The sequence below is a fragment of the Semicossyphus pulcher genome, unplaced genomic scaffold (genome assembly GCF_022749685.1).
Source record: "Semicossyphus pulcher isolate SPU_LCO1_2020_fin unplaced genomic scaffold, fSemPul1.0.p SCAF_20, whole genome shotgun sequence".
NCBI classification, from domain to species: domain Eukaryota; kingdom Metazoa; phylum Chordata; class Actinopteri; order Labriformes; family Labridae; genus Semicossyphus; species Semicossyphus pulcher.
In genome coordinates, this window is record NW_027211694.1 from 7,125,374 (window position 1) to 7,153,027 (window position 27,654).

Sequence of the window (27,654 nt, forward strand, 5' to 3'; positions counted from 1 at the left end):
TTTATTTGTAGAGCACACTAGGTTACAAAGTGCTTCACAAACACAGGAATAAAAAACAAATAAAAGGCAGAAATCATGATGAGTGTTACTTGAAGGCTTGGAGCTACGCTCGCTAGCTATTTGTTTACTTTAGTGGCGTGTCATTTGTTGCTTGGCAGGTAGCATGCAGTTGGTTTATCTGAGCTTTTTTTTTTGCTGAAAATAGAAAGTGTGTAAAAGATGCTGATGCAGGGTGCTGGTGGAGCTCAGCGGGTAGAGCAGGCGCCCCATATACAAAGACTACAGTCCTCGATGCGGCAGCCGCAGGATCGACTTCCGCCCTCGGCCCTTTGCTGCATATCATCCTGCACTCTCTCCTCTCGGTGTCTTTTCAGCTGTCCGATTAATAAAAGGTAAAAATGGCCCAAAAAATCATCAGAAAAATGAGGTGAGGATGTGAACTGTGAGTCTCTTTTTAGAGATCTTTCATGTAAAGTTTACATTACACAACACTTTGTAATCCGTTTGTGCTTCCTCCTTTCATCTCTGAGTCATTCTGTATGATTCCCTCCACCTGCCGTCCCGTCTCTCATGTGTTGTTACACCTCTCATAATCATTCTAACTCTATAAATCTTGCATTTAGTTTTAGTCACACTGCGTAAGACACTTTGTTCTGAAACTATAAATAAATAAGAGCAGGGCTGTTCCCACAGGAGCGGAGCAACAATCTGGGTCTCACCGGAACATGATGCTACTCCTTCACTACAGTGTGGATTTATCATCATGAGCGTAGCACTGCTCTGATGAGGTGTAATAAACAATCAAGGTACAATAGGAATGAATAATGCACCTCTTGTTCTGCATCTTGTATCCCGAGGAAGGCATCTTTTTAACATGCAAGACGATTGTTGTGCCCTCAGGTGTGACTTGTTTGCGGATGTGAAAATCTGCATACACAAGCCGACAGGCGGGTAGTGGAGCAGACACAAACACACACCTTACGTGCATCTACAAATACACACATATGTATCGAGTATTAAAAGAGGCTTTCAGCAGATTTCCTCTCACCTGGCTGCACACGGGCTGCGTGAGGAGCATGAAAGCATTCCCCCATAACAGTCAGTGGTGTAAGAATGTCTGGCCGGATGAGTTCATGCATACATGCACAGGTTCAGACACCCAAACACACTTTTGCACCCAGACAGTGAAGCAGCAGAGGTGTGAAATCCAAGTCAGGAGGTCTGTTACTTTTCCTTGGAGAAACAAACATGTTTTCATCAGAGAAGATGTTTCCTTCTTCCTATTTGCAGCTGAGGTTGTTTTGCGTTCCTCTGTCGCTGTTGCTTTACACTTTTACATATTTTTGTCAGCTTTTTCTCTGATCTCTGACTTCTTTTTGTGTGTGTGCTCTTTGCAGACGACGGGCCGTACCAGCGAGACCCGCCTCCTCCTCCTCCTCCTCTCTGCTCTTCGTCCACATCCAATGCTCTGCTGGAGGACCGCAGGAAGAGCCACATCCCCGAGGAGTTTGCAGGCCTCCTTCATGGATCCTCCCCGGCTTGTGAAACCCCCGATACGCCTTACCACCTTTACAGCCCCAAACCCCGCAAATATGCCTCCACAGACGTCCGCAGCAGCCTGCTGCAGAACCCCGAGTTCAGCATCGTGATCGGAGGAGGAGCCGCGCAGGTGTTCGATTCATCCCCTAGCACAACTGACGACGACCCCCAGAAGCCGCAGGTGGTGTACCGGACCGTCTTCCACACTAGAGTCAACCAGGACCAGGCCCAACCCAGGAATTGCGAGCAGCTGGATCCACCTCGAGGCTGGTCTACGCTGGGCCGCCCGCCGTCCTCTTACTCTGACCATAACGGAGAAGTCCCAGAGTTACGAGGAGGTGTGCCCAAGGGAAGTACATCTGCTGCTGGGTACGAAGAGAGGGCCTGCACCCTGGGGAGGATGAGGTCTATGCCTCGCAGCGTGCTGGACCTGCAGCTCTCCAAGTCTCTGTCCAAGTCTGACTCCAACCTGGTAGCTGTGTCTCCCATACAGGTTAGACACGTCTCCACTTAGACCGTCCATCGTCTTGTAAATTTGACTCTTGCTGTGTTTGATCAAAGCTTCAACAGGAGCATGATTTATATAATAGAGCCGGCATTTATGATGCATTATGAAGACATGTTAAATCTTTAAACTCTTTTTTTTTTCATACTGGCTCGCTCCTCAGAGACATTTATGTAAGAGGAACACATTAAAGTCTTTTCTATTAAGAGTCGTTAAAAAGTTTCCCTTTTCACAAAAGTTTAAGTCAGCACAGAGATTCCAGCTCGCTCTGAAAGCAGATGTATTAATTGTAAATAATCAGATGTATGAATTATGCAGGCGTGGAGGTAGTTTGCATCTTGCTGTGTCATGCAAAGTGACTTCAGAAACACCCGCACATTAGATAACTCACTAATCTGGGTCAGAGTGCTCCCTGCTGTGAGCCACAGCCTGCAAGACTCCTCCTTTAATTAATAGTAAATAAATCATAAGTTGAATACAAAGTCTGTTTGATGGAAAACGCTTCATAATAGATGAAACTTTGATGAGCATGGAAACGGAGTTTTTCTCTGAACCGTCTTTAGATAAAAAAAACATTTGTCTTTTGGTCTCGTCCAGGAGGAGCACAGCTGGGGGTCTGGATCTCGAGGCCAGGGGCCGGGAAGTCCCAGCCCGGGAGAGGGTGCCAGTCCAGGGGCGAGACTGGAGAGAACGCCCTCCTTCACTGCCGAGTGGGAAGAAGTAAGAAGCAGTTTTTCCATATATTTACAGCTAATGACACGTGTTTATCAAGTAATTATTTCCCTTATTTTTTTCCTTGTTTTTGGACCCAATGGAGGCTGCAGCACCCCCAACTTTGATCTGTCCTCCCTAGAACCTTTAATGAAATCTGGGGGTCATAATGGATAAGGACTTTAAAATGGACAAGCAGATAAATGCAGCTATCAAATCAAGCTTTTATCAGCTTTTATCCTGGGTCAAGTTTTTATTCATCTTTTAATGATTTTGAGTTGTGCACACTTTTATCACCGCCCGTCTTGACTGCTGCAATGCACTTTACATTGGTGTTACCCTGGCCTCTCTGTCTCGCCTGCAGCTTGTTCAGAACGCAGCAGCTCGTCTTTTAACTGGTACACCCAAACGTGAGCGCATTTCCCCTGTACTGGCTTCTCTTCACTGGCTCCCCGTGCGTTTTCGGATTAATTTTAATATTCTATTATTAACTTATAAATCATTAAATGGGCTTGCTCCAACCTATCTTTCTGACCTTTTAAAACCTCGTGTTTCTTCAAAGACGCTCAGTTGCTTCTGGCTGTCCCAAGGTCAAGGTTGAAGCTCAGGGGTGACCGAGCTTTTCTCAGCTGCAGCTCCAAAGCTCTGGAACGCTCTGCCTCCACATTGCCAGCTGTCCTCCACTCTGCCTGTGTTTAAATCAAACCTCAAAATGCACGTTTAATCCTTGGCTTTTGGCTCTGCATGAGAGTTAGGCCTACATTCTGTTTCCTTTACTCCTTTTCCTTTACAACTAAAATTGATTACAACCAGAATGCTCAAACCAGGCAGCGGTGGAAACCTCTGCACACCCAGCAGTGAGCTCCTTCAATTTTTCCCCATTTTGAAACCATCTCTCCTACCGGGGTGCACAAGCAGCCAGAGCGCTAATTTCACATGCTCCCACATTGATTTTCTTCCGTGCGCGGCGCCGGAGCTGCAGGGGAGAGCAGCAGATATAAGAGAGAGAGCAGTTTGTCTTATAGAGGGTAGAGAGCGGAGGTCGCGGGCGCCGCTGTGTTTCCGTGTGCTTGCGCTCGGGGCTTCCTCTGTATTAAAGGGTCTCTGACACTGATGTGACCCACTGACTGCTGCATCGGCTGCCTTTTATAAACGCTTTGGGTCACACACACATTAGCTTCTGCTCACTGGTCATCATTCACACAGTGAACGTGCATTAAGGACACTGAGTCTGAAAATGAAGAATCTGATATCATTATATTATATTAGAATAATGAGGATGATAATTAGTCTCTATTTTTACATTAATGCATGTGAGTGAAAGTACATCTGTGTGCGCCTGTCCACATTTGCATGAACACGTTCATTAGCTACCCAACGCAGCTCACAACTTGCTGATCGTGATGAATTACCAAATGGAATTTCCCATAATTCTCAGCAATTAAGGTGACCTTTCCTGTTTAATTGCATGCTACGGGAAGACGAGATAAGATGGCTTTGGGGAAATAGTGGAGCGATATATATATGTGTGGATTTCAGACGAAGTTGCTCTATTTGCAGCACATGCTCCGGGAAGAGTTGCATGAGTAGCAAGAGCGGAATCACGAGGGACGTCCCCCAACAGACTGATCTGATGCTCACTCTCATTAGTGCTACAGGCTTAATTAAGGTGTTTCCTGTATGTTACAAATGTGTGCTTTAATCCGGCATTACCTGAAGAATTGCTGAAGTGTTGGATTGTGTATGTTTGTAATTAGTTTACAGTCTGTTGCTAAGTGTTCGTACTAATGTATAAATAGATGGACGACACGTCTCCATCTGCTCTCATCGTACGAAACTGAGGCCAAAAATGTTTTGGCTTCACTTTTAGGGATCTGTCATGTCGTCCATCTTTTTATACAGTCTGTGGTTCATACCTTATTTTTTTCCACGAAAGATTTGTTAAATCTAGAGAACTACAAAGATGGCAGATCGCCTGAAAAGGAACATCCAGATAATAGCAGCTTCGGTCTTTATTTTTCTAGTTTTGTTCATCTTCTGTTTTGCTAATTACATTGGATCCAAAAACTAGTTACTGAGATCTGGATATTTGCCGATGCTGCTAAAAAGAAGGTCAAACGGGTAAGGAACACTGGCAGTAAGGGATTCAGTACAATTTGGTTCAACCCCAAGTCCTTCTGATCATCTGACTACATTTTGTAGAGTTGCTTTTGTATACGCAGGCTTTTGTTCTGTACAGTCTTGTTGTAACCAAGGCAAGCAATGTCCATCCATCCATCCATCCATCCATCCATCGATTATCAGTACAGCTTATCCTGTTAAAGGTCGGGGGATGCTGGAGCCGATCCCAGCTGTCATTAGATGAGAGGCGGGGTACAACCTGGACTGATCACCTGTCAATCACAGGGCTGACACATAGAGACAGACAACCTTTCATGCTCACACTAACACATACAGGCAATCACCAATGAACCTAACGAGCATGTGTTTGGACTGTAGCAGGAAGCCACACATGCACGAGGAGAACATGCAAACTCCCCAAAGAAAGGCCCGCTTCGTCCGAAGAGGGGTTCAAACTAGAAACCTTCTAGCTGTGAGGCGACAGTGCAAACCACTGCGCCACCGTGCAGCCAGGAAGCAGTGTACAAAACTGCAAACCGACACCACAGTTGTTGTTAACACAACTTATCCTTTTAATAAACTGAACTATAGTTGTGTTATTTCCATAAAGCAGCATAAATTAGAAGATTAATTTTTATAGCTCTGGGGCATCAAAACAAGTTGACAAGAGCTTAGAGAGCGAAAGAGAAATGGATGTCACCACAAGCAACATTTTCACATTAAAAATCATTTAATCCAATTTGAATGTAAGAAAGTCTCTGAGCGAGCTTGATGTGCCATCTTTTCTTTACCCACGTACACTGACTGTTCAGCCTTAAGCTTTGGTTTGTTGCACACATGTAAATTAGAGATTTGTGTGCAGAAGAAGTTCTAATATAATGCTACCTTCATGGTCAGCCTGGCCCTTTAAACACTGGTTTCGACCCGCTCACAGCCAGGCAGATTCCTCTGACCTGTGGTGAGCCCGCGCTCCTGACAGGCCGATGGATGTGCAGGTCACAAAGTTCAGTGGTTCGCAGCAGGTCCAGGGTCAGAGATGATCGCTCTGCAGCCAGCAGCCCGACACTAATGAAGCCGCTGTAACTCCCTTCAACCCACTCTTCTTCTTCCTTCATCTCCGCTCCCTCTTTCACTTTCTCACCGGCGTATCTTTTTTCCCCGCTGTGCTCCTCCATGCTTTTCAATTCACAGGGGAAAGGCTGACACTCAGCGCGCCGGCTGCCATAATGATCATGTTATGTGACACTTGAATCCAGAAATAGGGGTTAGCCTTATTACTGGGAGATGACTTTCCCTTGCACTTGCTGTACACCTCTGTAACTCTGCTTCTGTCTTTCTCTCTCTCCATTTGTTCAGATTGACAAGATTATGAGCTCCATCGGGGCCGGAATAGGCAGCGGATTGGACATCAAGGACGACACCTCAGGTAAAACACACAAGTATGCAGTACTACAACTTTTTGGCATCATTATTATTGGTTATAATAACACTTCAAACATGTCAAAGTAATTGCTAAGATTTGGTAGCAGCAGATTGGTCGCCAGAATAAGCTCAGCCCACAAGGGTCAGGAAGTCCCAGGGAGCTGCAGGCAGCTGAGGGGCGATTGTACTAGAGCGATGAGACAGGTGAGGTTGTAAAACATCCCTGATTGACAGGGAGGCTGTGAACATCCTGTTGAGGTCATCGATTAATAACTGAGAGGTGGAACCCTGGAGACACGAGGAATAATAACTCTCTCTCTGCTTAACTTGCTCTGAATCTTATCCATTACATCTAATAATAATGATGCCAGACCTGCGTTGTAATAGAGTGTGAGTGTGTGTGGGTGTTTCTGCTTTGTGACTTTCTTGTGCGCATCAAGTCCCTGTTTTTGCCAGTCTCCTCACCTGCGTACCTTTGATCCTGCGCTACTTTACTGCGTGCATCCCCATCTCCCTGCCTTAACTCCCCCCATTCCTCCACCTCCTGATCTCCTCCCCTCTCCCTCTCTTTTCATCTCTGAATGCAAAGCCTCCTCCAACCATGGTTACCACAGGGAGAAATCCTGTTTGTGCCAAAGAAGCCCCAGCGCACAAACACGCACATATAGCTGCGGCTGCATACATACACACTCAGCATGGTGTGTGTGTGTGTGTGTGTGTGAGAGAGAGAGAGAGAGAGAGAGAGAGAGAGTGGGAGGGATTCAGCTTCTTGCAGACAAAGAAGCTGAAGTCGTTGTGATGGCTATTATCAGCGGAGCGAGCCAGATATATGTAGAGAGAGTAGGGTGACGATCGACACCCTGACAGAAGACAGAGACGGGAGGTAGACAGAGGAGAGAGAGAGCGAGCGAGCGAGAGAGAGAGAGAGGGAATGAGGGAGGAAAGCAGCGCTCAGAGAAAGAAGAGAGAGAGGGAGAGAGAGAGGAGGCTGCAGGAGCATACAGATGAGAGTGGGAGTACTTGATAAAGAGAAATCTACAGCGCAGGCAGCTCTCGCTCTTTCTCTCTCTCTCTCTCTCTCTCTCTTTTACACACACACATTCGCATACACACACACACGCGCGCGCGCTCAAGGGAGCAGCCAAGCGAGCGCAACAGCTGAAAAAGAAAGCGGCTGCTTTGCTGTGCGCGACAAACACACAGCTGCTTTTGCTTGCGGATCTATACCTCCAGTCTTCTCCAGCACCCGTCGCTGGCAGGATTTAACCCCAGGACGGGAGCTCTTTTCTGGATACAACTTCAGCAGTTACCCCCTTCTCTTCCCTCGGGCTGGATTCAAAGAAAGCATCTGGACGCCTTCCCTTTACCTGCTTGCACCCTTGCATGCTGACCCCCTCCATCCTCACCATGCCTCTAGCCTAGCCTCCCACCTCCTCCACCTTTTCCTCCTCCTTTTTTCTTCCCCTCTACCCGTCTTCCCCCCTTATTTTTCCCCCCCTCCTGCTGCCTTGCCAAAAGACTCCCCAAAAGCATGGCGGGCTCCTTCGACAGCCACTTTGCCCGCCATAACATGATGTGGCAGTGCCAGCTGTCTCAGCCGGACTGCCGCTGCTACCGCGTGGACGGTTACTCCCTACTGAAGCGTTTGCCCCTCCACCCCCTCATAGGTCCCCGCTGCCCGCTGCAGTCCGTGGGCCAGTGGCTCGACTCCATCGGCCTGGTCCAGTACGAGAACCACCTGCTGGCCAATGGATTTGACAACGTGCAGTTCATGGTGAGTGTCTTTACAAGTGTTTTTGGGCTTTAATCTCCTCTTTCTGTTTGTCCCACCTCCATCAAAGGTTCCTGCTCCCCTAGGTGTATCTCATCATCTCTAATCATCTTCTTTGCACTGATTAGCATAAACAGATTTTTCTCTTTCACTCTCATCTCTCCGGTTTGATTTGATTTCCTCTTTGTATCATTTTCTCTCTGCTTCTTCCTCTGCCATCATCGCTGCCTCTCCCCACTGATGCCATGTGAGGTCCTCCTACGCACAGAAATCCTACGCCACATCTCCAGCATCAAGCTCTGCAGACATACATGCTCACACTCCACTGAGAATACATGCAACAACCACGCTTGGTTTTTGCCCGTACTTATACAATAGTAATGCACATAGAAAAACAACCACCTGTAGCCTGTGAATTAGGAAGCAACCAGAATCTCTGTTTCATCTGTAGCTCCCTTCATCTAAGTGACGTAGGAAGAGATACTCGCTGGGTCATCTCCCACCCAGAAACTCCTTTGATATTGGTGTGGGAGTTTCAGTAAGTCCTCTATCCACAGGAAGAGAGAGGGTAAATGAATGATAAATGAGCAGAACGAGGAGAAGAGATGAGCGGTGATGAAGGCAGAGCGAGAGAAACTGCAGCAGAGGCAGAAAGATGGGAAACAGACTGTACAGCAGCAGAGGGATGCTGACTGGAGGAGTTTGTGTGGAGTTGCAGGTTGGCGCTTTGTGGGGGAACAAACTCACATCTCCATAACGGGAACTTTTCAAAACCAAAGGGAAAAAATCTGACAGGGTTCGTCCAAATGCAAATTATTATTAGCATTAGGTTGTTTCACTAGCTAGTGGACGAGAGTTTCCTACGGACTGGAACAAGGTGACGTCACGCTAACACTTCCGTTGGACCCCAACAGGGTCATCTAACTGCCAGCTAGACTTACTTACCAATCTGCTGATCTGCTGTTTTTAGTTTGAAACCACAGGCACTGATTTGGTCCAGAGGTTCAGACGCATCTCTAAAGACTGCCAGTTCCATCCCCAGCGTCTCCTCTCTACATGCTGAAGTGTCCTTGGGCAAGCACTGAACCCTAAATTGCTCCCAAAGGCACAGCATGTGAATGTGTGTGACTGATTAGTTGCTTGCATGGCAAGCGTGTGAAAGGGGAAACAAAACAACCCCTCCTCAAACGCATGGCCCAGAGGAGAGCCAGCTCCTCAGGTCAGGACTCAGCTGTCCACAAAATCTAACGGACACACCTTTGAAGACAGCAAGGGTCACAGAGAAGAACGCTGGTTTGAAAGAGCCGTCAAGAAAGAAAGACTGGTCAAAAAAACCCGCTAACACCCGGCTTTTTTGCTTAATGGGAAAAGCTACAATCGGCATTCAGACCCGGGTCAAATGACTCTGCAGTAGACCCGGGTCAGACCCGATCGGCATTGATGGAAACAAAAAACCCGTGTTGACACGCTAATCTCCGCCCCCTTTCCGGCGAGATGTTATGCTCCGTCCATAACTTCTGCGACTCCTTGTCATCTCAGCTACAAATTCAACGCGTCTCTGTCCAAGCATCGCCAGAACATCGTACCAAATTTGTCGGCGCCGAGTTTGATAAAAAGACTGAATGCGTAATAGATACAATAAAGACCTAACCACCGTAACATCTTCACTGTTTACTAACCCTGTTTCGGCCGCGTTTGTGACATCAGCAGAAAAGAGACGGACAGGAGGATACTTCACTGGCAATAGGAAAAGAGATCATCTGCATTTATAATTGGGTCTTCCCGGTTCTGAAAACACGCGTCAACACACTAAATTTAGGTGCGAAAGGGGTTTATGTTAAGCTGGAAACTTAACCACCTATCACCCTCTTACAATGCAGTGTTGAATTCTCTGCCCAAACACCTGAGATCACACTCAGCTTAACGACCCATCAACACCAGAGGGTACTAACAACGCTTGTTGCCATTAGGTCGACAGCTCAGGTTAGCGACTCACCCTTGATTACACATCTATTAGCATACTAATGACCTGCAGAGGCTTATATTTCTCGCTCGATCCACTAGTCAGTTTAGAACTGAAGAAGCCTTTCGGATGAGAGGTGAAACATCTTCAAGAACTTCAACCAAAGTCCAGTTTCCTTTTGGATTAAGCTTAGAACTAACATAACCTGGATGAACGAGAACCTTCACAGATGTAGTGTAGAGTGCCCGAAGTGGTCTGAAGATTAGAGTAGATCTTCAACTCATGTGAACGATCATTTAAAAACAGAGAATGGATCCTAAGCCTAAATGCTTAGCCTAGCTAGCTCCTCCCCTTATCCGATGGTAAATCCAGAGCTCTCTTTAAGCTGGTTTGCTTTTTACCCTTCTCCACTCTTTATCTAATTTGTTCTATACTTCACGCTCATTCTTCCTTTCAGATTCTGTTCGCTTCTTATGCTAATTGACTGACGGAGAAGGCACTTAGATGTTCTTCCCTGACAAACTAACGAGACGTGTTGGCATTTGGATCTGATTTTATGTATGTGTTTAAAATGGGTGTGTGTGCGTTCTGGTCCTCCACTCAGTGTGACCTGCATCTGTTCATTTGGTTTCCTTGGCAACAGAGAGGAAATCTCTTCTCTTTGTGTGTTTCTCCCACACGTGGTCAGTGTGTGTCTGGATGTTTCTGGGCACATTTTAAAAGCATCTTTAAGAATCTTTCGTACTAATTAATTGGTTCGTGGGCAGAAAGAAAGTTTCCTCTCGGTGTGGCTGAGTGTGTGTGGAAGAGGACACTGTTGCTCTTCATGTTTACTCGTCTACATTCAGACATCTCAGATCTCTGCAGTGGCTAATTATAATTTTCCACATCAACCAGTCCTAGACTGCAACTAACACACCAGCAGACGGACCTCATCACTTCTCTCTCCTCCTTCCTTCCTTATTCCCTTTTCCCCGTGTCAGTTTAAATCAATAAAACTTTACTGGCATGATGTATTCATCAAAGAACATATTGATGAAGCAAGTAAATAAAAAATGTAGTGATATTTACAGCACACGGAGTGAAACCGCTTCTTACTGATGACATCAAAAAAGCAAGAACAGACCCGACATTAAATCATAGAAATAAGGACGTAAAATTGTCTTCATTACTCTATATTTCTTCCTTCCTCTAAGGCTGTGCAGAGTGTATGATAATGTCTCCAGCAGAAATATATGTCATCCTTTTAAACAGAATTCTTATGGTTTGCACTTCAGGTACAAGCAGATGACAGGAAGTAAAGGACAGAATTATTTATCTGTAATGTGTCTGTTTAGATTTTACATGAAAATATAGATTTATTCAAAAATCCGAGAATAATCTTTGACGTTTACAATATTTACCATATCCACCTAAAAACTTCACCAAAAAGTGATAATCTCGAAGATTTTCATTTAAATAAATGTCTGTTAAGTCTCTATCTATCTTCTAATGAGGTAACACAGAGGTGATTGAGCCTATGGCACACTGATGAAAGCCTTTGCATTTGCAGAGTTACATACTGGCTGTCTGTTGCGACTTTTGCGGAAAAAAACAAAACAAGCCGTGCCCAGTTAGTGACGCGTTTTCCATCACCCAGCAGTGGTTGGTCTGTCAGAGAGGGTAGGCGGAGCTAAGCGGCTGCTTTTCCGGTCTCTGCAAGTGTTGCGAGTAAACAGTAATCTACTATGGCTGAACAAACAAAGAAAAGATGGATGACTACAGATACAACTTCAAAAATAAGTGAAAATCCAAAGAAAAAGAAACAAACTCGACGCTCAGATGAAGCAAACAGTCTAAAAAGGAAAGCGACCATCAGCAAAGAAAATCAGGAGCCAACCGTGGACGTCACACATGCAACACTGTCTGGATATCTGGGAAGTGTGCTCCTGCAAATACTGTTTATCACCATAGGTGCCGCCAAAGAGAACGAAATTGAGATCTTCGAGATTATATTTTTAAGAGCAGCTCCAGTCATGTTTTAAGATATAAAATGCTCTACTTGAAATAATAAATGTATATGTTTTTCTGCAAAATCCTCCCAAGGCATCTCCTCCTCCTTCTTCATTAGTAAATTACTGACTCTGCATAGTCACCTTCCCCCACGTGCTATGTTTCTCCTTTCGTAGAATTACAGCTGAAAAACACAAAACGCGTCTCTGCCATCGTTTAGTGGCAACTTGTTGAAACTTAGCTAGCTCAAAATGTAGTAATTATTAGTAGTAACGTTAACGTTAGTAGTCAGTAGTGAGTTTGCAAAAATCACAATGACTGTTACGGCTGGCTCGCGCATCGCCGTGGTTGCCATAGGTTGCACATAATGATATGCGTAGCATCACCCTGCCATTAACGGGATTGGCTCCTTAGGTTTGTGACGTCTCAAACCTGCCAATCTGAAAACGTGTTGTTCAGCCTGTCCTTGGTACACTGCAGTTTAAAAGGCCCAGCCATGGAGATGACTGCTGATGTTGTCCCTGATATGTCTCATAGCACCACATGGAGATGTTTACAAGGTGAAACTGGAGGGGGTCTTTAACGCAGCCATCATTTTTTGGGAGGCTGCACAAATTTTAACATATTATCACAGTTATAGCAAACCCTCCCTGCAACATTAGCATTTATTTCACATCCTGCCACCCCTCAAGTACAAGTCCAATATCCACTCTTCTTTTCTGTTCTGGTTTCTATCGATGCCTGAGGGAGAGATCTGGTTCTTAAGCTGCTAAAAGCTCCACTCAGCTCACCAGCTGGTCGCTAACTCTTCTTGGTGCTGAGCAGGTCATGTTCAGTGGGGTTATAAAAGCTAATTGCTAAATAAACAGCTACTTGTTGCTGGTGGAAACAGCGCTGCAACTAGAGCAGAAAACAGCAGGCCATAAAACAGTAAACAGTCGGGGCGAAAACACTCTGTTAAACTAATAAACACAGATTAGTTCACCTGTAAGTCTAAAGAGGAGTCCAGCAATAATGACTTGTCATGTTTCCGCTACCGTCTGTCCTCGGAGTCAGCAACAGTCTCTTTTAAGAGACCAGTCTTTTATCTTCTTACCTCTCAGTCTATAGTGGGTTAGTTGCTGCTCTGTGCGCACAGGAGGGCCGTTTCAACATAACAGCACAGAATTTTCAGCATAAAGCAGCGAGGAAGGATAAAAACGTGTGTAAATCCTGCCCTAATGTGCCTGAGGGTTTACAGAACACATGCATCATTCTCACTACTACATACTGTCCCTTTCCCTATACAGCCAATCATAATGTATATTATTTCGTTTGTTTAATATTGAATTAATTGAATTGAATCTTCTCCAAAGAGAACGTTTACGTCGCCTGCTGTGTTTACATTGGGTCACATCTGTTCTCCTACAGGGCTGAGTGAGTGAATCAGTGGAGGTAGGATTCATTGAAGCAGCTGTGTGAGTCCAGGCAACCATTAACGTCACACACACTGTTCACATTAGCAGAATTTATGTAGTTCAGAGTGTCTTTATGTAATATCCCCATGTGAACTCCTCTCACGCTGACATCGTCTCACACATACTCGCCACCACATCAGCGCACCGACATATCCTATTCTCATTTGCACCTCGTTTATAGTCGCTAAGAGTTTCTGGCAGTGCTTCTGAGAGATTTGGGGATTCTCTTCAGTCCCGGGCTCGCCCCTCTTGTCTAAAAGCGTTACTCAATAGCTAAGTCGTCTCCTTTGTAATGCCTCTGGATACAATTAATATTGAAAAGAGCTGAGATGAAAAAGCCTTGCAAACATCAGTGCGACTTCAAAGTCCCTTTAGTGACTGGGCCTCTCTCCGGGTCTCTCTCTGTTTAAAGTTTTTCTGGAGTCCCACTTCTTCCACTTCACCTCTTTTTCTTCTTCGTGACAGAAGACGGTTAATGTTTTCTGACCTTGGGGAAACTCGGTGGCCACCACAAATTGATATTAATGCAGTGGACGCAGGCTACGGGGATTAGATCGGCATTTGCAGCGCCCCGTTTGATTGTTGGCCGTGCATTCAAGGAGAGGTTCGGGTCAAATTCATTTCAGCTGCACTCAGTGTGGGAAAATCAAGTTAAACGGCAGATTCAAACTGAAACAAGCCAGTGCAATAAAAAATAAAAGCTTTTTTTTTTTCCATTTCAGGGCCGGTTAAAGTTCGTCTGTAGAGCTGATTGTCTGCAAATGAATTTGACCTGAAGTCAGATCTGTATCAGAGCACGGCAGCATAAAGGCTCCGCGTTCTGTGCAGGAATGTATGCAGCCATGCACTTATAAACATGGACCCATCCAATCTACAGCCACTAATGGGGGTCATTAGAGGGGGCGTGTCCAGTCACCTTTACCAGCCAGTAGAGGACAGGAGCTGCTAGACTGATGGACAGATAGCAAAGGGGCGGAGCGGTTGTTATGGAGACAGAGTTTGATATGAAGGACTGTAGATGGAGATTAATCATGTCCCTGTTTAAATGACTGTTCATACATGCATATGTTTAAAAGAGGAGAGAGGGGGGAGAGCAGTGGAGAGATTTTACAACATGTTTTCAGTGTTAATACTTATAGACACTGACTAAACTTAGAAGCTGCAACAGGGTTTAAAAAGAGTCTTAAACCAACACAGGCTTTCAGGCTAACGTCTGAGTAGATCCAATAAAAGCAAAGGTTAAGTGTTCGTTAACGCAAGTTTGCTGACTAGACAGCTAATTCTCCCCTGGAAAAAACCTCTGTCAGTCAAAGCTGGTGTTCTCTGTGATCGATTGAAGCAATAATATTTGGAATTGGTGCCATAGCTGTGGAGAAAGTTGTAAGTTATCCTACAACACCCAGCGTGCATTGCGGCCCTCCCTCTGAAAGGAACAACCCAGCGAGAGACGCTGGAGTGAAATACTACCGTTTCACTGCAGGCAACGGCTCAGAGTGGTACAGAATCCGAAATACAACAGATGGATCGTCTAAAAAATCTTCAGGTCTGCAGTCTACATTTCAAACCTGACGATTTTGATCGAGACATGACATCGGAGGCGGGCGTCCTAGATTGAGGAAGTGTAGTTTAGCGAGCTCTCTGGCCTCCTCCAGCTGACACGTTTTACGTAGTTTTCCAGGGCCCGTTGGAGAAGCGGATAGCGTCCTTCAAAGGCACAGAGCCAAACTGCATTTTTCTTCAACCATAATGGATTTAGCTCCTCATAATAGCAAGATAGGACTGAGGTTGAAGATTGGTGAACTGGCCCTTTAAAGGAGCATTTCTGAGACCTTTTCTTTTTCACTTTTTACTAAAAACTAAACAAAACAAAAACCTACAATAATCTGTTTGAAACGGAGCAACATCAGCATTAATTTGACGTTTGGTCTCTGACTCCTCGACCATTACAAGTCTCTGTTGTCTGTTAGTGTTTGCTGCTGTGCAGGGAGTGTGCAGTGGGTTTATCAGAGCTGCCTGTTGCTGTTGGAAACGACACTGATAAGAGCAGAGCTTAAAGAGCTAAAGGACTCTGTCGAGTTGTGGTGATAAATATCTGGGTTCATCTCGACTTTTAAGTCTTTGCGAAACACAGTTTGACCCATTGGTAATGTAAAAACATCAATTATTTCAGCTTTAAAGAGTGAAATTTAAAACATTTTTTATATTTTGTAATTATATTTTGTGCCAGCTGACAAATATGAGCCTAATATTTACTCTGCATTATCTCTGTTTAGCTGCTCAATGCTCCAATTTGTGCACCAGTAGTTGCTATCTGTAGCTAACTGTTCTTTTGTGCTGGCTCGGTACTAAACAGTTGGATTATTGGACCCTTTTCTCCAAAAACAGCTGCTAACAAGGCCGATCTAAAAACTAAATGATGGCATTATGTGTTCCATCCAATGCATCTAATCAGAAACAGGCTGTCCTGTGACTGAAAGCAGTATCTCAAGTTCATGCGTGTTCAGAATCGCTCAACAGCCGATCTGAGGCTTCTTTATGGGACGTGTGCGTCGCAGAGAACCCATTCACCTTGCTTAGTCCTCTGACTGCAGTCACACAGCCCCTCTTAACACTCATCATTACCATCAAACATGCACACACTCCTCACTGAACATGACATGCCAGACGTGAAGAAGTGTGAGCAGAATGTGTAAGGAGGAGCGCCATGAAAACTGATGCTGCTGCGTGGATTATTGAAGCGCTGAGACACAAACAAATACTGATGTTTCAGGTTTTACGTGATGCTTTTTTTAATTGGTTTCATGCAGCAAAGTAAAATGCTAGAAGCTAGTTGATGAAGACAAAGGTGGAGGAGGGGTTGGGTTGAACATGGAATTACATAAATAAATGGGGGCACAGCAGCAGATAGATCGCAGATATGAAGAGATAACGCATGGTGTCTTGCAGAGGCTACTAAAGGAGCTGATAAGAGCCGCCGCGAGTCTAGGGAAATTAATTTGACCCAACTGCTCCTCAGACGGAGGAAACAACAATATGTGAAATGAAATATTGTCTGTAACCATATTTCTTGTAGAAGTGGAACCTCTAATCCTCCTCATAAAGGAATTTATTATTCGGGAAAGTCTTTCACAAGTTTAAGAACTTAAGCGGCTGCTTCTTCACATACGCCAAAAAGAGAAGCGTAACACCGACAACTTTGTAAAGAAACGGAAAAGAATTTGAATTGTGGAGTGAAAGTGCAGGCGAGGACGGGGAAGAGAGGAATGACGAGTAAGAGAGAGGCAGAAAAATAAAGAGAAAAGACACAGACATGGGAGGAACAGAGCAGAGAATGCAACAGTCGGCTCAGCATGATTGGTAGTACTCGCCTAAGCTTGTTGCCGTTGATAATGGCCTTCACTAAATTTTTGCCTGAACCCCCTGCCGCCGTGCATAAAATTTAATCCCCCGCGTTCAGAGCGTCTGTGACCCACTGCGGCGACGTTTTAAGCGCTTTGGTCCGACTATCACAAGCTAACCACGGGCCATGGCGATGCTAACAACTCTGTGACTGCTAAACACCTTCCCCCTCCAGCTGAATAGATTATTAGTGTGCATATAAGTGCTGCATATCAAGTGTGTGGAAGTATATAATACATATTCAAGATATAATGCTTCTTCTGCGATACAGAATAAACAGTGAAGGTATCAGGGGGAGAAGCTGAGCCTGGAAAGCAGTCATTTATCCTCGCTCAAGCTATATTGATGGTATTTATCCCCTGATCCATCATGCGCACCTAGAGATGGCAGATATGGGACAAACATAATGTTAGGACAGAAAGGGAAACAGGAAGTGGCAGGTTTGTAGAGTGGGAGAACAAACGTGAAGGAACTCTATCTCTTTCTGTCAGGATCCCAACAGGGAGCAATTAGTCATGCCTTTGAATCCCCCCACAATCTCCTCCGCACCGACTCCGCCAGTCATTACTCTGCTGTGAAGTTGTAGCATGGTAACTCTGGGCTCTATTAATCAGCCTGGGAGCTGATCCATGAACTGCACTCCTCTCACAGAGGCCCCGGCCGGCGCTCAGGTCGGTGAGGAGAATGTGGAAGTAATACGTTTAGACACAGGATGAGTCCAATCAGCTGCTGCTGCCTCTGGATTCACAGTCAGGACAGGGACGGACTAATGGAGCCCAGGAGACACACTTATACTAACAAGCCTGCAGCAGCACGGCGCTCTCTCTTTAAGGGGATTTGTGGTCTTAAGTGTGGTGACATTTTAACTTTCATTCATCAAGGATAAGTTTGGAGAACTTTCTAGGGGCGTAAGAGACAAAAGACTTTCAACACAGAGAGGCAAAAATATAGCATAGGACGTTTTTAAAGGGCCAGTTCACAGATTTTCAACCTCAGTCCTATCATGTTATTATGGGGAGCTAATGGAAAATGCAATTTCGCTCTGTGCCTTTGGAGGGCGCTATCCGCTCCTCCATTGTGGAGCTCGCTAAACTACACTTCCTCAATCTAGGACGCCAGCCTCCGATGTCATGTCTCGTTCAAAATCTCAAAAATTGAAATGTAGACTGCAGACTTGAAGATTTTTTAGACGATCCACCGGTATATTCTCGTCGTGTTTTGGATTCTGTCCCGCTCTGAGCCATCGCCTGCAGCGATCAATGTCCTTGACTGGAAAACAGTAGTATTTCACTCCAGCGTCTCTCGCTGGGCCGTTCCTTTCAGAGGGAGGGGCGCAATGCACGCTGGGTGTTGTAGGAACGTAGAATGGGTGAAACCACAAGCTGTTTGTACGACTTTCTCCACAGCTGTGGCGCCAATTTCAAATATTATTGCTTCTATCGATTACAGAGAACACCAGCTTTAAATGACAGTGACTTTTTCCAGGGGTGAGTTCCTCCTTTAAGGTAGCCTGCAACGTTTTTTGGAAACCACCTAATATACGTTTTTCTTCTTATACTGATACCAGTAATTAGAAATGCCTCAAATATAAACTGAAATGCTGTATCAGAAAATCTACATTTATTTCCTCATAAACCACTTGAAAAGCCAATCTTTGAAAGTAATTTTAAATTGTTTACATCCGTGTTTGCTAGCGAGCTGTCTCCTTCTATTCAACTTTTGTTGGACTGTTGCATTTCTTGGTACATTGCTGCCACCAGCTGTTAGTTGAGAAGCTTGCCAACTTTTTTGTTCACATAATTACCCATGAGTATGGTTTATTAATCCATGAGCACATATAATCCTAAATCTGAACATGTGAACAAATGTGAACAAGTTTCGTACTTGCTTTACCCATTTGACCCCATAAAGCTCGTCCTTGTGTTTAATTGTGTGTATATTTTGGTGGAGGTCCCCTTATTCACACCTGACAGAATCCCAGTATAGCACCACAGTGTTCAGGACTAGCTCAGGAGCTCATTAACAGTTAGAGTGCTACATACACCCACTAGCCTTCTTGTGGAGTTTTAAGGTGGTAACCTGAACCACCTGACATTTCTCTTCACCTTACTCCATGTTTGATATTCATGTCTCTTGTCAGGTCTTGACCACTTTGTAGACTAGGGCAGTTCAAAGCCCCCTAGATAGAACGTAAATGTCTGGTAACTAATTATGTGAGGATCCGAAGCTTAGCCTCGCAGAAGTGGAGTCTTAAAGGTAAATCCAGTTGAAGTGAGATTTCTCTGGTGAAAGTTGTTCAGGGTGCTGCAGCGAAAACTCAACGACAGCTCACTCCTATCTGGAATTAAAATGTCACAGCCTCGGAGCAAGACGTCTTCTTCCGAGGGCACGGCGGTCCGCAGACTCGACTTCAGGACAGAATTAAAGTGGAGGGAGGAAAAAGCGGCGACCTCATATCTGCTGCCTACCTGCCTGCTCTCGAGGATGTTTATCACTGTTATTAGTTTGACAGGAGGGAGATGTGGTCGGACTGACAAGTGTAAGCCTTCAATTTCCAGTGTGTGCGTAAGGTCCGGAGACTGCCTCCAGGCTGGACACACTGTCCCTCTCCTGCTGCTATTTCTATACCATCATTTAGCTATTACCTTGCTTTACTTCTCATTTCTGGCTGAGTCTGCCTTTCTCTATGCACACCACATCACTCCCCATCCCTCCCTGCTCCATCCTTCCTCTAATTATCTGTCTGCATACTGACTCTCTTATTCTAACTCTCAGGAGGGGGGATGACTGATAGGTCTCGTAAGGTTTCCCATTGGATTAATTAAAGGTGAAACGCTGAATGATAGCCACACCGACTGCTGCGCATTGAATAAAAATATCAAACCTTTTTCTGGTGGTTGTTACTCTGCACCTGATGTTTTACTTTCCTGGATTGCAGCCACATCCTCTCTGAGAGGCTTCTACTGCTTGGTAGTTAGCAAACTGGCAGTATCTGTTTTTAACAGTTGGCAATTTTTGCACCCAATTATGAGCAGGGTGTTATGAAGTCCAACAAAATCACATGTGGACTTAATGGGACACTTTTGCTTTATAATGTAAGGGAGTGCAGGCACCCTCTTTGTTCAAATAATGGAAGACAATAGTTAGCATCCATACATACAATTAAAAGTGCACATAAATTATACTCAAGGAGCTTCATCGTGCACATGCATTGGTGTGTTTCTTTATAAAGTACTTGTTGGTTACAAAAATTAGCCAAATAAGGTTCTGCTAAAACTTTTTTGTCGTGGAGTTGCAATTAAAGCCATGCTAACCCCTTGCAGAAACATGATAATATGCTGCATTAATGCTAACCACAGCTGTTGTTTTGTCACTCTACAGGGCAGCAATGTGGTGGAAGACCAGGACCTGCTGGAGATCGGTATCCTCAACTCAGCCCACAGACAGCGCCTCCTGCAGGCCATACGGCTGCTGCCCAGGGTCAGTACTGCTAATACATACTCTGCAGGAACATGAGCTAAATCTGAGCTCTCCAATCTCTGTTTACTGTAGTGTGTAATCTGTCCGAATATAGGGGCTGCAGCCTTTAAGTGAGGCGGTCTACGGAGAATGCGCCATTCATATCCTGCGTAGACTAAGCCATAACTGTAATGAGACGTCCGGTCTACAGAGGATTTCCTGTTTGCGTCACCGGCTGTTCCCGCCCTTACCCTTGCATCACCAAACGTCGCCTAGCAGCAGGTGGCTAGCGGGCTAACTAGCTAGCATTACTATTATTTTAAAGATAATTTATTTAAAGGCCCCTTTCATTTTTCTTTTTTTTATGTGTAACGCTAGCTATTCGATTGAGTTGAAACCAAAAACTTTTACATTTAAAGTGTATTCCTCGGCCGTGTAAGAGTCCGCCATCTTGTTTGAATTTGCCCGGGAAAAGGAGGACGCATTTGACAGCCGCATCTGAAGGAGCCTTCGAATTGGGACAGCGTTAGACGCGCCGCCGTGACGCAATCAGCTTTCAAATACAGCCTTCGACAGATGAAGCCCCTGGATTGGGATTTATGTCATGCAAGTTACATAAACTCATCCAATTCTAAACCATCCACACCTGTATCTCCAGTACAGTACAGTAAGACTGTATGGTGAACATATGAGAGCTGAGCTGCAGCCAATCCACTTTGCTTAGTATCAGATTCACCAAATCTCCTGCTCCATCTGTGTTTCCGTGTGATATAACTCTCTGTGGGTGGTTGGATTGCTCTCTGCATGTTCTGCAGAATACTTAAACAAAGCGCCAAGGAGTTGGGGGATTCAGAAAAATATGCACTAAGCTTCAGCACAGCATCCAAAACACATCGGATCCAGTGATGCGAGAAACTGCTCACACTCTGCTGGGTCTTCTTTAATGTCCTGCGTCTGTAGCACGCTGATATAAACATACAGACACTTTACGAAGCACAGGAAAGGACAGCTGCTTTAGAAGGGAATCAAGGCTGCCGACATTATACAAGGAATACTAATATACTTATAGGAAAGTTTCTGCAAGGTCAAATGCTTTTGTGTGCGAGGCAGAGAGTAAGATCAAAGGTGTGAGACTGCATGGAGTGAGAGATGGAAAAGAGGACAGAAAGAAGAGGAGAGTCTGAGCTTAGAGATAAGCAGGTTTCATTCAAACAGCCTGAAAACTTTGATCTCCAGTCAGCCCTCTCCTCTTCTCACCGCCCTTAAAGCTTCACTTTAAAAAAATTAGACTTTAAACTTTTGTCTGCCCTCACACATGTAGCACAAACGCATGCTCAACTGAAGGTGGAGGAAGTTGAAAGTTTGTTTGAAGCAGCATAAACTCTCTGAAGCTGTTTTGACTGTCAGAATAAAAGTGAATGGATGATGAATGATCTGCCACTGACTCACTGAAGACAATTACCTCCTGCTGTCAGCGTCCCGTTCTGCCCTTTCTCAAAAGTCACACTTGTGTTATATTGTGAGTAATATGACGAAAAAGTATGTGATTAAAATTGTGCATTCACATGCAAAACATGGTGCTCAGAATCTGTTGCTTCCCCATCTCCTTCCCCTTCACCCTGCTGAACTAGGGAAGATATTTACCATATATATATTCATATACGTATTAATTATTAACAGCCCGCATGTTGAAACTAGGCTGTTGCAGCAGATTGAAGACAGGAAATGAAGGGAAAAGTGCAGCGCATCCCTCCAATCTACTGTAAATAGGACTCACACAGCTGTCATGTTATATAAGAAATAGGCTGTAACATAGTTAGCGTTTGTACACAGTGTACCTGAAGCTACCAGCTGCTCTACACTACAAAGCTCCAGGTTAAAGGTGGTGCACCATATGGGCAGAGAAACAGCGAAACATATCACGTACTTCCTCACAATATCGTCTATGAGAATATGGTGGAAAACAGCCCCCAGAGTCTCGAGCATACAGAGAGGTTAAGAGATATGCTCAGAAAAGTTACACAAAGTTAAAGCCTCTGCCTAAAACGACTCAGTCAGCTCTGTCCCTTTAAGAACACGCTGCACTTTGTGATGTCACAAAGTGCAGCGTGTAGAAAAAACCTGGCGTTTACAGCAGACTGAGCTGAGAAGCCTGGGCATTACTCCAACATACTTTTACCTACAGATTTGAAACTTCACCCACGTTTAGTCAGGACATCCAACATTGTAACATTATATATATACGTCTTAAAATGTGAAACAGCATAATACCCCCTCTTTAAAAATACAGAACTGGGTTTTTTCTCACTTCTCTCTATCTCCTTCCTGTCTGTGCTGAAGGTGCGGCCCGTCGGCTACGATGGCAACAACCCCACGTCGGTGGCGGAGTGGCTGGAGTCGTTGGAGCTCGGCGACTACACCAAGTCTTTCCTCATCAACGGTTACACCTCCATGGAGCTGGTCAAGAAAATCTGGGAGATCGAGCTCATCAACGTGAGTTATTTTCAATTCCTACTTCGACGCGCAGTCCTGAAAAATGATCATGATCAAATGATCAAAATGAGCATCCAAAAGCTGGCACTGTGGCGCTGGGTGGCATCTTTCAGTACCTTTACACTGCTCTGGTGCTGTTAATACCCACCAGTAGAACAAATATGCAACAACAACTGTTTTATACCAATGTCAGCGGCTGTCTGAGGAGATTTCTCAGCCTTTATAAAAAATGAAACTGTATATGAAGTCTGAGAAAATATTCCTGATGATGGTTTGACTGAATAGTCTTACTAGCTTTATCTTCAGCCTTCAACCACATCTCACAGTCCTTATCAGTGCTCAGCTTTCGCTCAGTTACTCGCTCTACTATGCTACAAAAAAATACACTAATCTATACTATAATACACTTTACCTTACCAAACTTTACCATACTGTTCTTGCTTTTTTAAATTAACTGGTCCCTAAACCATGAAAGGGATATATTATATCTCTTAAAGTTTGTATGGGTGGGAAAGTAGGAGAGAAACAAACCACACAGATGATATTAAACCTACTTGTGGTGTTTTCAATCAAGTGATGCTATCTTGTTAGTAACAGAGTAATCCCCCTTGTGTCACCATACAGCAGTATTATCTCTTATTTCAGAGAGCTTTGTGTAGACAGATATTATTAAATACACCTTAAAGCAGTTGAAAACAAATATCTAGTTGAAATGACGGGTTGCATTTTCTCTACAATAAAGCACAGCTGCTTCTTTGTGCAGCCGAATGCTTGTTGGTCTCCGTCCTCATCTCTCACCTTGGTGACGAGCTGAATTTGTTTCTCCGGCTCAATACATCACAGCAGAGTCCCCTTACATCAGCGCACACACACACACACTTTGGCTTCTTAGCCGAAGAAACGCTGAAGTCGATGAGAAAGTTTTCTGAGTGGGACGGGTGCTGAGGCCACACTGTGCAGATTGCCCATCAGGCATTTCTCCTCATTACTGAGCGATGCATGCGATGAATACAAACAGGAAGGAGGTGCATGTTTGCTGTTAAACCTTCTTACAGCATCTTTTTCTGCTTGTTGTACAGCTCTCTGTCATTCTGAAGATATTTGTTGTTTGAAATTTGCAGTCATAAAGAGCCAGTAGCTAGTTCGCAGCTGCTTCCCCTGATTGAATTCTCTCCCTCTGTAAATATCAGTAATGGCGGACGATAACAAGGTTTGACATTTGAGCTCCAATGTTGTCACAAGAAGCGCAGGTTTGTGATTCAATTTTTAGTAACATGAAATCTTCATGAGACGGGGATTTGCTGCAGCCTGATCTCCTTTGATGCTCCGAGTGTAACGAAATCATGCTCGATTGCAGGGGGCGCCCAATGAGAGAGAGAGAGAGAGAGAGAGAGAGAGAGAGAGAGAGAGAGAGAGAGGAGAGAGAAGGAGTGTTGTTCTTTCCCAGCGGAGGATAAAGCGATAAAGTGATGAGTGATCAGCTGGAGGAGGTGGAGAGGGAGTTATATAAGCATGTGGGATGCAAGATGTTTCACAGCGCTGGGGATGCCGCCCACATGCTGCGCTTGTGTGTGTGTGTGTGTGTGTGTGTGTGTGTGTGTGGATGCATATGTGAGGTGTAAAAAGTGTAAAATGGTTTTGCTTTTAAATGTCTTACTTTTTAAACACAAGCCAAACTGCAAATCAATCAGCACTCTGTTTAGGAAAACAGAAGAGCCTTAGTGTCTACATGATGTACACATGAAGCACACAGTATATGAACTAGATCCTCCTGTAGTGCTCCCGTGTTGACCTGCATGTGCTTGTTAGTTAAGATATTGAATTGCATAAGGAGTCTGTGTTTATGAAGAATTCAGTGAGTGAAGCTGCACTGCAGTGCAGAGTGAAGACACTAGAGGCTGCACAAGTACAGACAAAAGGATCCACACTGGCCCGTAATGCTACAGAATACAGTTACATGTTAGATATTAGGACGCATGAAACTCTGTGGAAACAGTTGAGTGAAGGTCTTGTCTTTCAGGTTAACACGATGATGCTCCTGTGCACAAATCAGGCCCATAAAGAGACTAGAAGGGCGTTTGGAGAGTGCAGACAGTTCAGTCTTGGATGACCTGTTCAGCAGGTACAATGAGCATAAATGAAAAAAACTTGAGGAATTATGTCATGCAGTTGTTCCTAACTAAAGCATAACAATTTGAGCTGTGCATTTAAAATGAACATCATTTCTTATACTTAGATTTGTAAAAAGGAAAAAATTTGTATTAAGATAAGATTAAAGTTAAGATAGACTTTATTGAGCCTCCATTGGGCCTCCAAATTCACTTGTTACAACAGCTCAAAGTAAGGGTAAAACACGTGATGGATAAAAAAAAAAGGCAAGACAAAAATACAATAATAATATTAATAAGAAGTATATACACTATGTACACCTTTCACTTATTGTGGATGGTTAAGTTTTTGTACAAAAAAACTGCACAAAGTCAAAAACACACACGGTGTGTATCATGGTGACATGGTTGATGATAAGTAAAGTGACATACAGTGTTGCAGAATAAATAACACATTGCACATGAGAAGTAATTGCACAGACATAATTGCACGGTATGGATGAGGTAATGAAAATGCAGAAGCATATGTACCAAAGTATGATATTATACTATAATAATATGTTACAGTAGATATGCATAAATAGAAAAACAAAGTAGCTGCCATGTAGTGTAAGAGCTGCTGTAACTGGCTGACACTCACACGGCGCCATCTTGGAATGTCATGTTCATCGTCACTAGTATATTTAGTTTGTTTGTTGTGAGTTGGATCTGATTTAGTTTCGACTTCAATGTTACAACTGGGTAAATATTATTGCTTGTTTGTGAGTTGGACCAGGTCCAGAACTTAACAGGAACTTAACAGGTCTTTGCTTGGCCCATGCTGCACACTACGTCCTGCAGGACACTGAAAACATGAATTCTTTTTTTTTGGTAGATTATTTTTATTGACATATTTTCGATCACAACATGTAAACGACAACAAATCAAAACCCATAACCCAACCTAAAGATACACACACCTGCACTCGCACACACACTTACACCTAAAGAGGAGGGGTACAAATAAACTGTGAAATGTGTCTAAATCAAGGACACAAACACATACGTATCATTAAATATCATCCACATTTGATTGCATAATGCAAAAACATGAACTATTTAGCTGCAGTGATGAATAAAGAACAGGTTTCCTGCGTTGGCTTGGAAGAACTTGAGTGGAGAACACTGTTTGATTGGTCCTTAAAGTGGTCCATTAGCTAATATTTAACTGTTAGCTCGTGAACAGTTTCCTTTGTTATGTAAAGAGGTAGTTTTAGGGAAATCTGAGGTGTTTAATTTGTACACTTAGAAATAATAAAACACAATTAACTTGTAGCATAACTAAGCGAGATATGATTGATTCAAATAGAGCAGCCTTCAAACTACTGCAGACACATATTACAGAAGATTATCAAATGCAGCCAAAGAAGCAGGATGTATTTACTAATTTCTACGGTAGATTAAAGTTTGCCCAGATATTAGATGAGTAAATTATTAGGGAGTCATGGGACCTGTAAAATACAATCATCTCAACCGCCTCCAACACCTTTCTGACGTAATGTTCAGGTGTCTACATACTTTGGTCCTATTGCGTATAAATTTGACGCAGATGTCATCAATTTTGTGTGAGTGTGTGAAAATTGAGTGTACGTATTTTCCTGCTGTACAATCTGTTCTGATGACTGCGTACCACAGCAGCAGCAGCACACAGTCACAGCAGTAATCTCTGGGGCAGTGGGAGAATAAGACAGAGACGCGTGGAGGACGTATAGATGTTAGAGAAAGAGAGCAATGAGTCTAAACAGAATTTGGCCGCTGCTTCATGTAATCGCCTGATTATCGCTACGGGCAACAGATGCTGCGGTGTCCAGGGAGACGAGGAAGGAGCGCTGTTGGAGAATTTTTAAATCGAAGGATACAAGTGTGTGTGTGTGTGTGTGTGTGTGTGTGTGTGTGTGTGTGTGTGTTGTTTTGATCGGGCACTTATGTGCAGTCCTGCTGTTTGGGGATTTGAGGAACAATAACTCGAAACACCCTTTAATCCTGCCTGTCCACACTAACACACACACGCTCACTAACTCACACGGCATACAGGTGCTTCTCTCTCTGCAGTATATTTTTATGTCGTCAGAGCAGACTGATCTTAGACTGACTGGCTCAGGTTAACTTTACCTTTACAGCACCGGAAGGATATTGGTACTCTACTACCATTTGCATCTTATTTTAACACCATCATTACTAAGAATTAGGATGATTTCTAATCTTCAACAGTGTGAATATCTTTGGAATTATCACCAGAGGGAAGGTCAGCAATACGACTTTTTCATCCCACATTAATTTCATTTTCTTTTGTTTGACTTTAAGCCCTGCGTTAAGAAAACTCAGGTACACACTTTGAGATATTAAAGCAAACAAAAATATAATCCAAACTACATTGTAAACATCATTATCAAGTAGGGATTCAACTTTGAACTACAGAACAAACTTTCATCTAACATATTCTGTACTCCTCATGGATGTTTACGACCGTGTGTAACGGCTTACTGCACGGTGTATGTTTGTTTTTAACCTGAAAGACTGATGTTCTATTGCTCTGTCAGACGTCTCTTTATTAGCAGAAATCAGAACTCAACTTGATCAGAACAGTTTTATTAGAACTGATAGAAGTGGTGGCCGACTACCAAAATAAGACAACAATGAATAAATCACATTTATCCTTTGATATCTATTTTGGAG

The 27,654-nt window shown here is 44.0% G+C and overlaps 1 protein-coding gene across 4 annotated transcripts in view; it reads left to right on the top strand.

The window, feature by feature from the left end:
- Positions 1-27,654, top strand: part of anks1b (ankyrin repeat and sterile alpha motif domain containing 1B) — a 244,029-nt gene that overhangs the window by 175,986 nt on the left and 40,389 nt on the right. For all 4 annotated transcript variants that reach the window (XM_069671528.1, XM_069671525.1, XM_069671527.1 and 1 more), the window contains exons 14-19: positions 1,398-2,032; positions 2,642-2,764; positions 6,233-6,302; positions 7,966-8,072; positions 20,262-20,360; positions 22,680-22,832. In XM_069671528.1, coding sequence (XP_069527629.1) covers positions 1,398-2,032; positions 2,642-2,764; positions 6,233-6,302; positions 7,966-8,072; positions 20,262-20,360; positions 22,680-22,832 — 1,187 coding nt within the window. The remainder of the gene's footprint in view (positions 1-1,397; positions 2,033-2,641; positions 2,765-6,232; positions 6,303-7,965; positions 8,073-20,261; positions 20,361-22,679; positions 22,833-27,654) is intronic.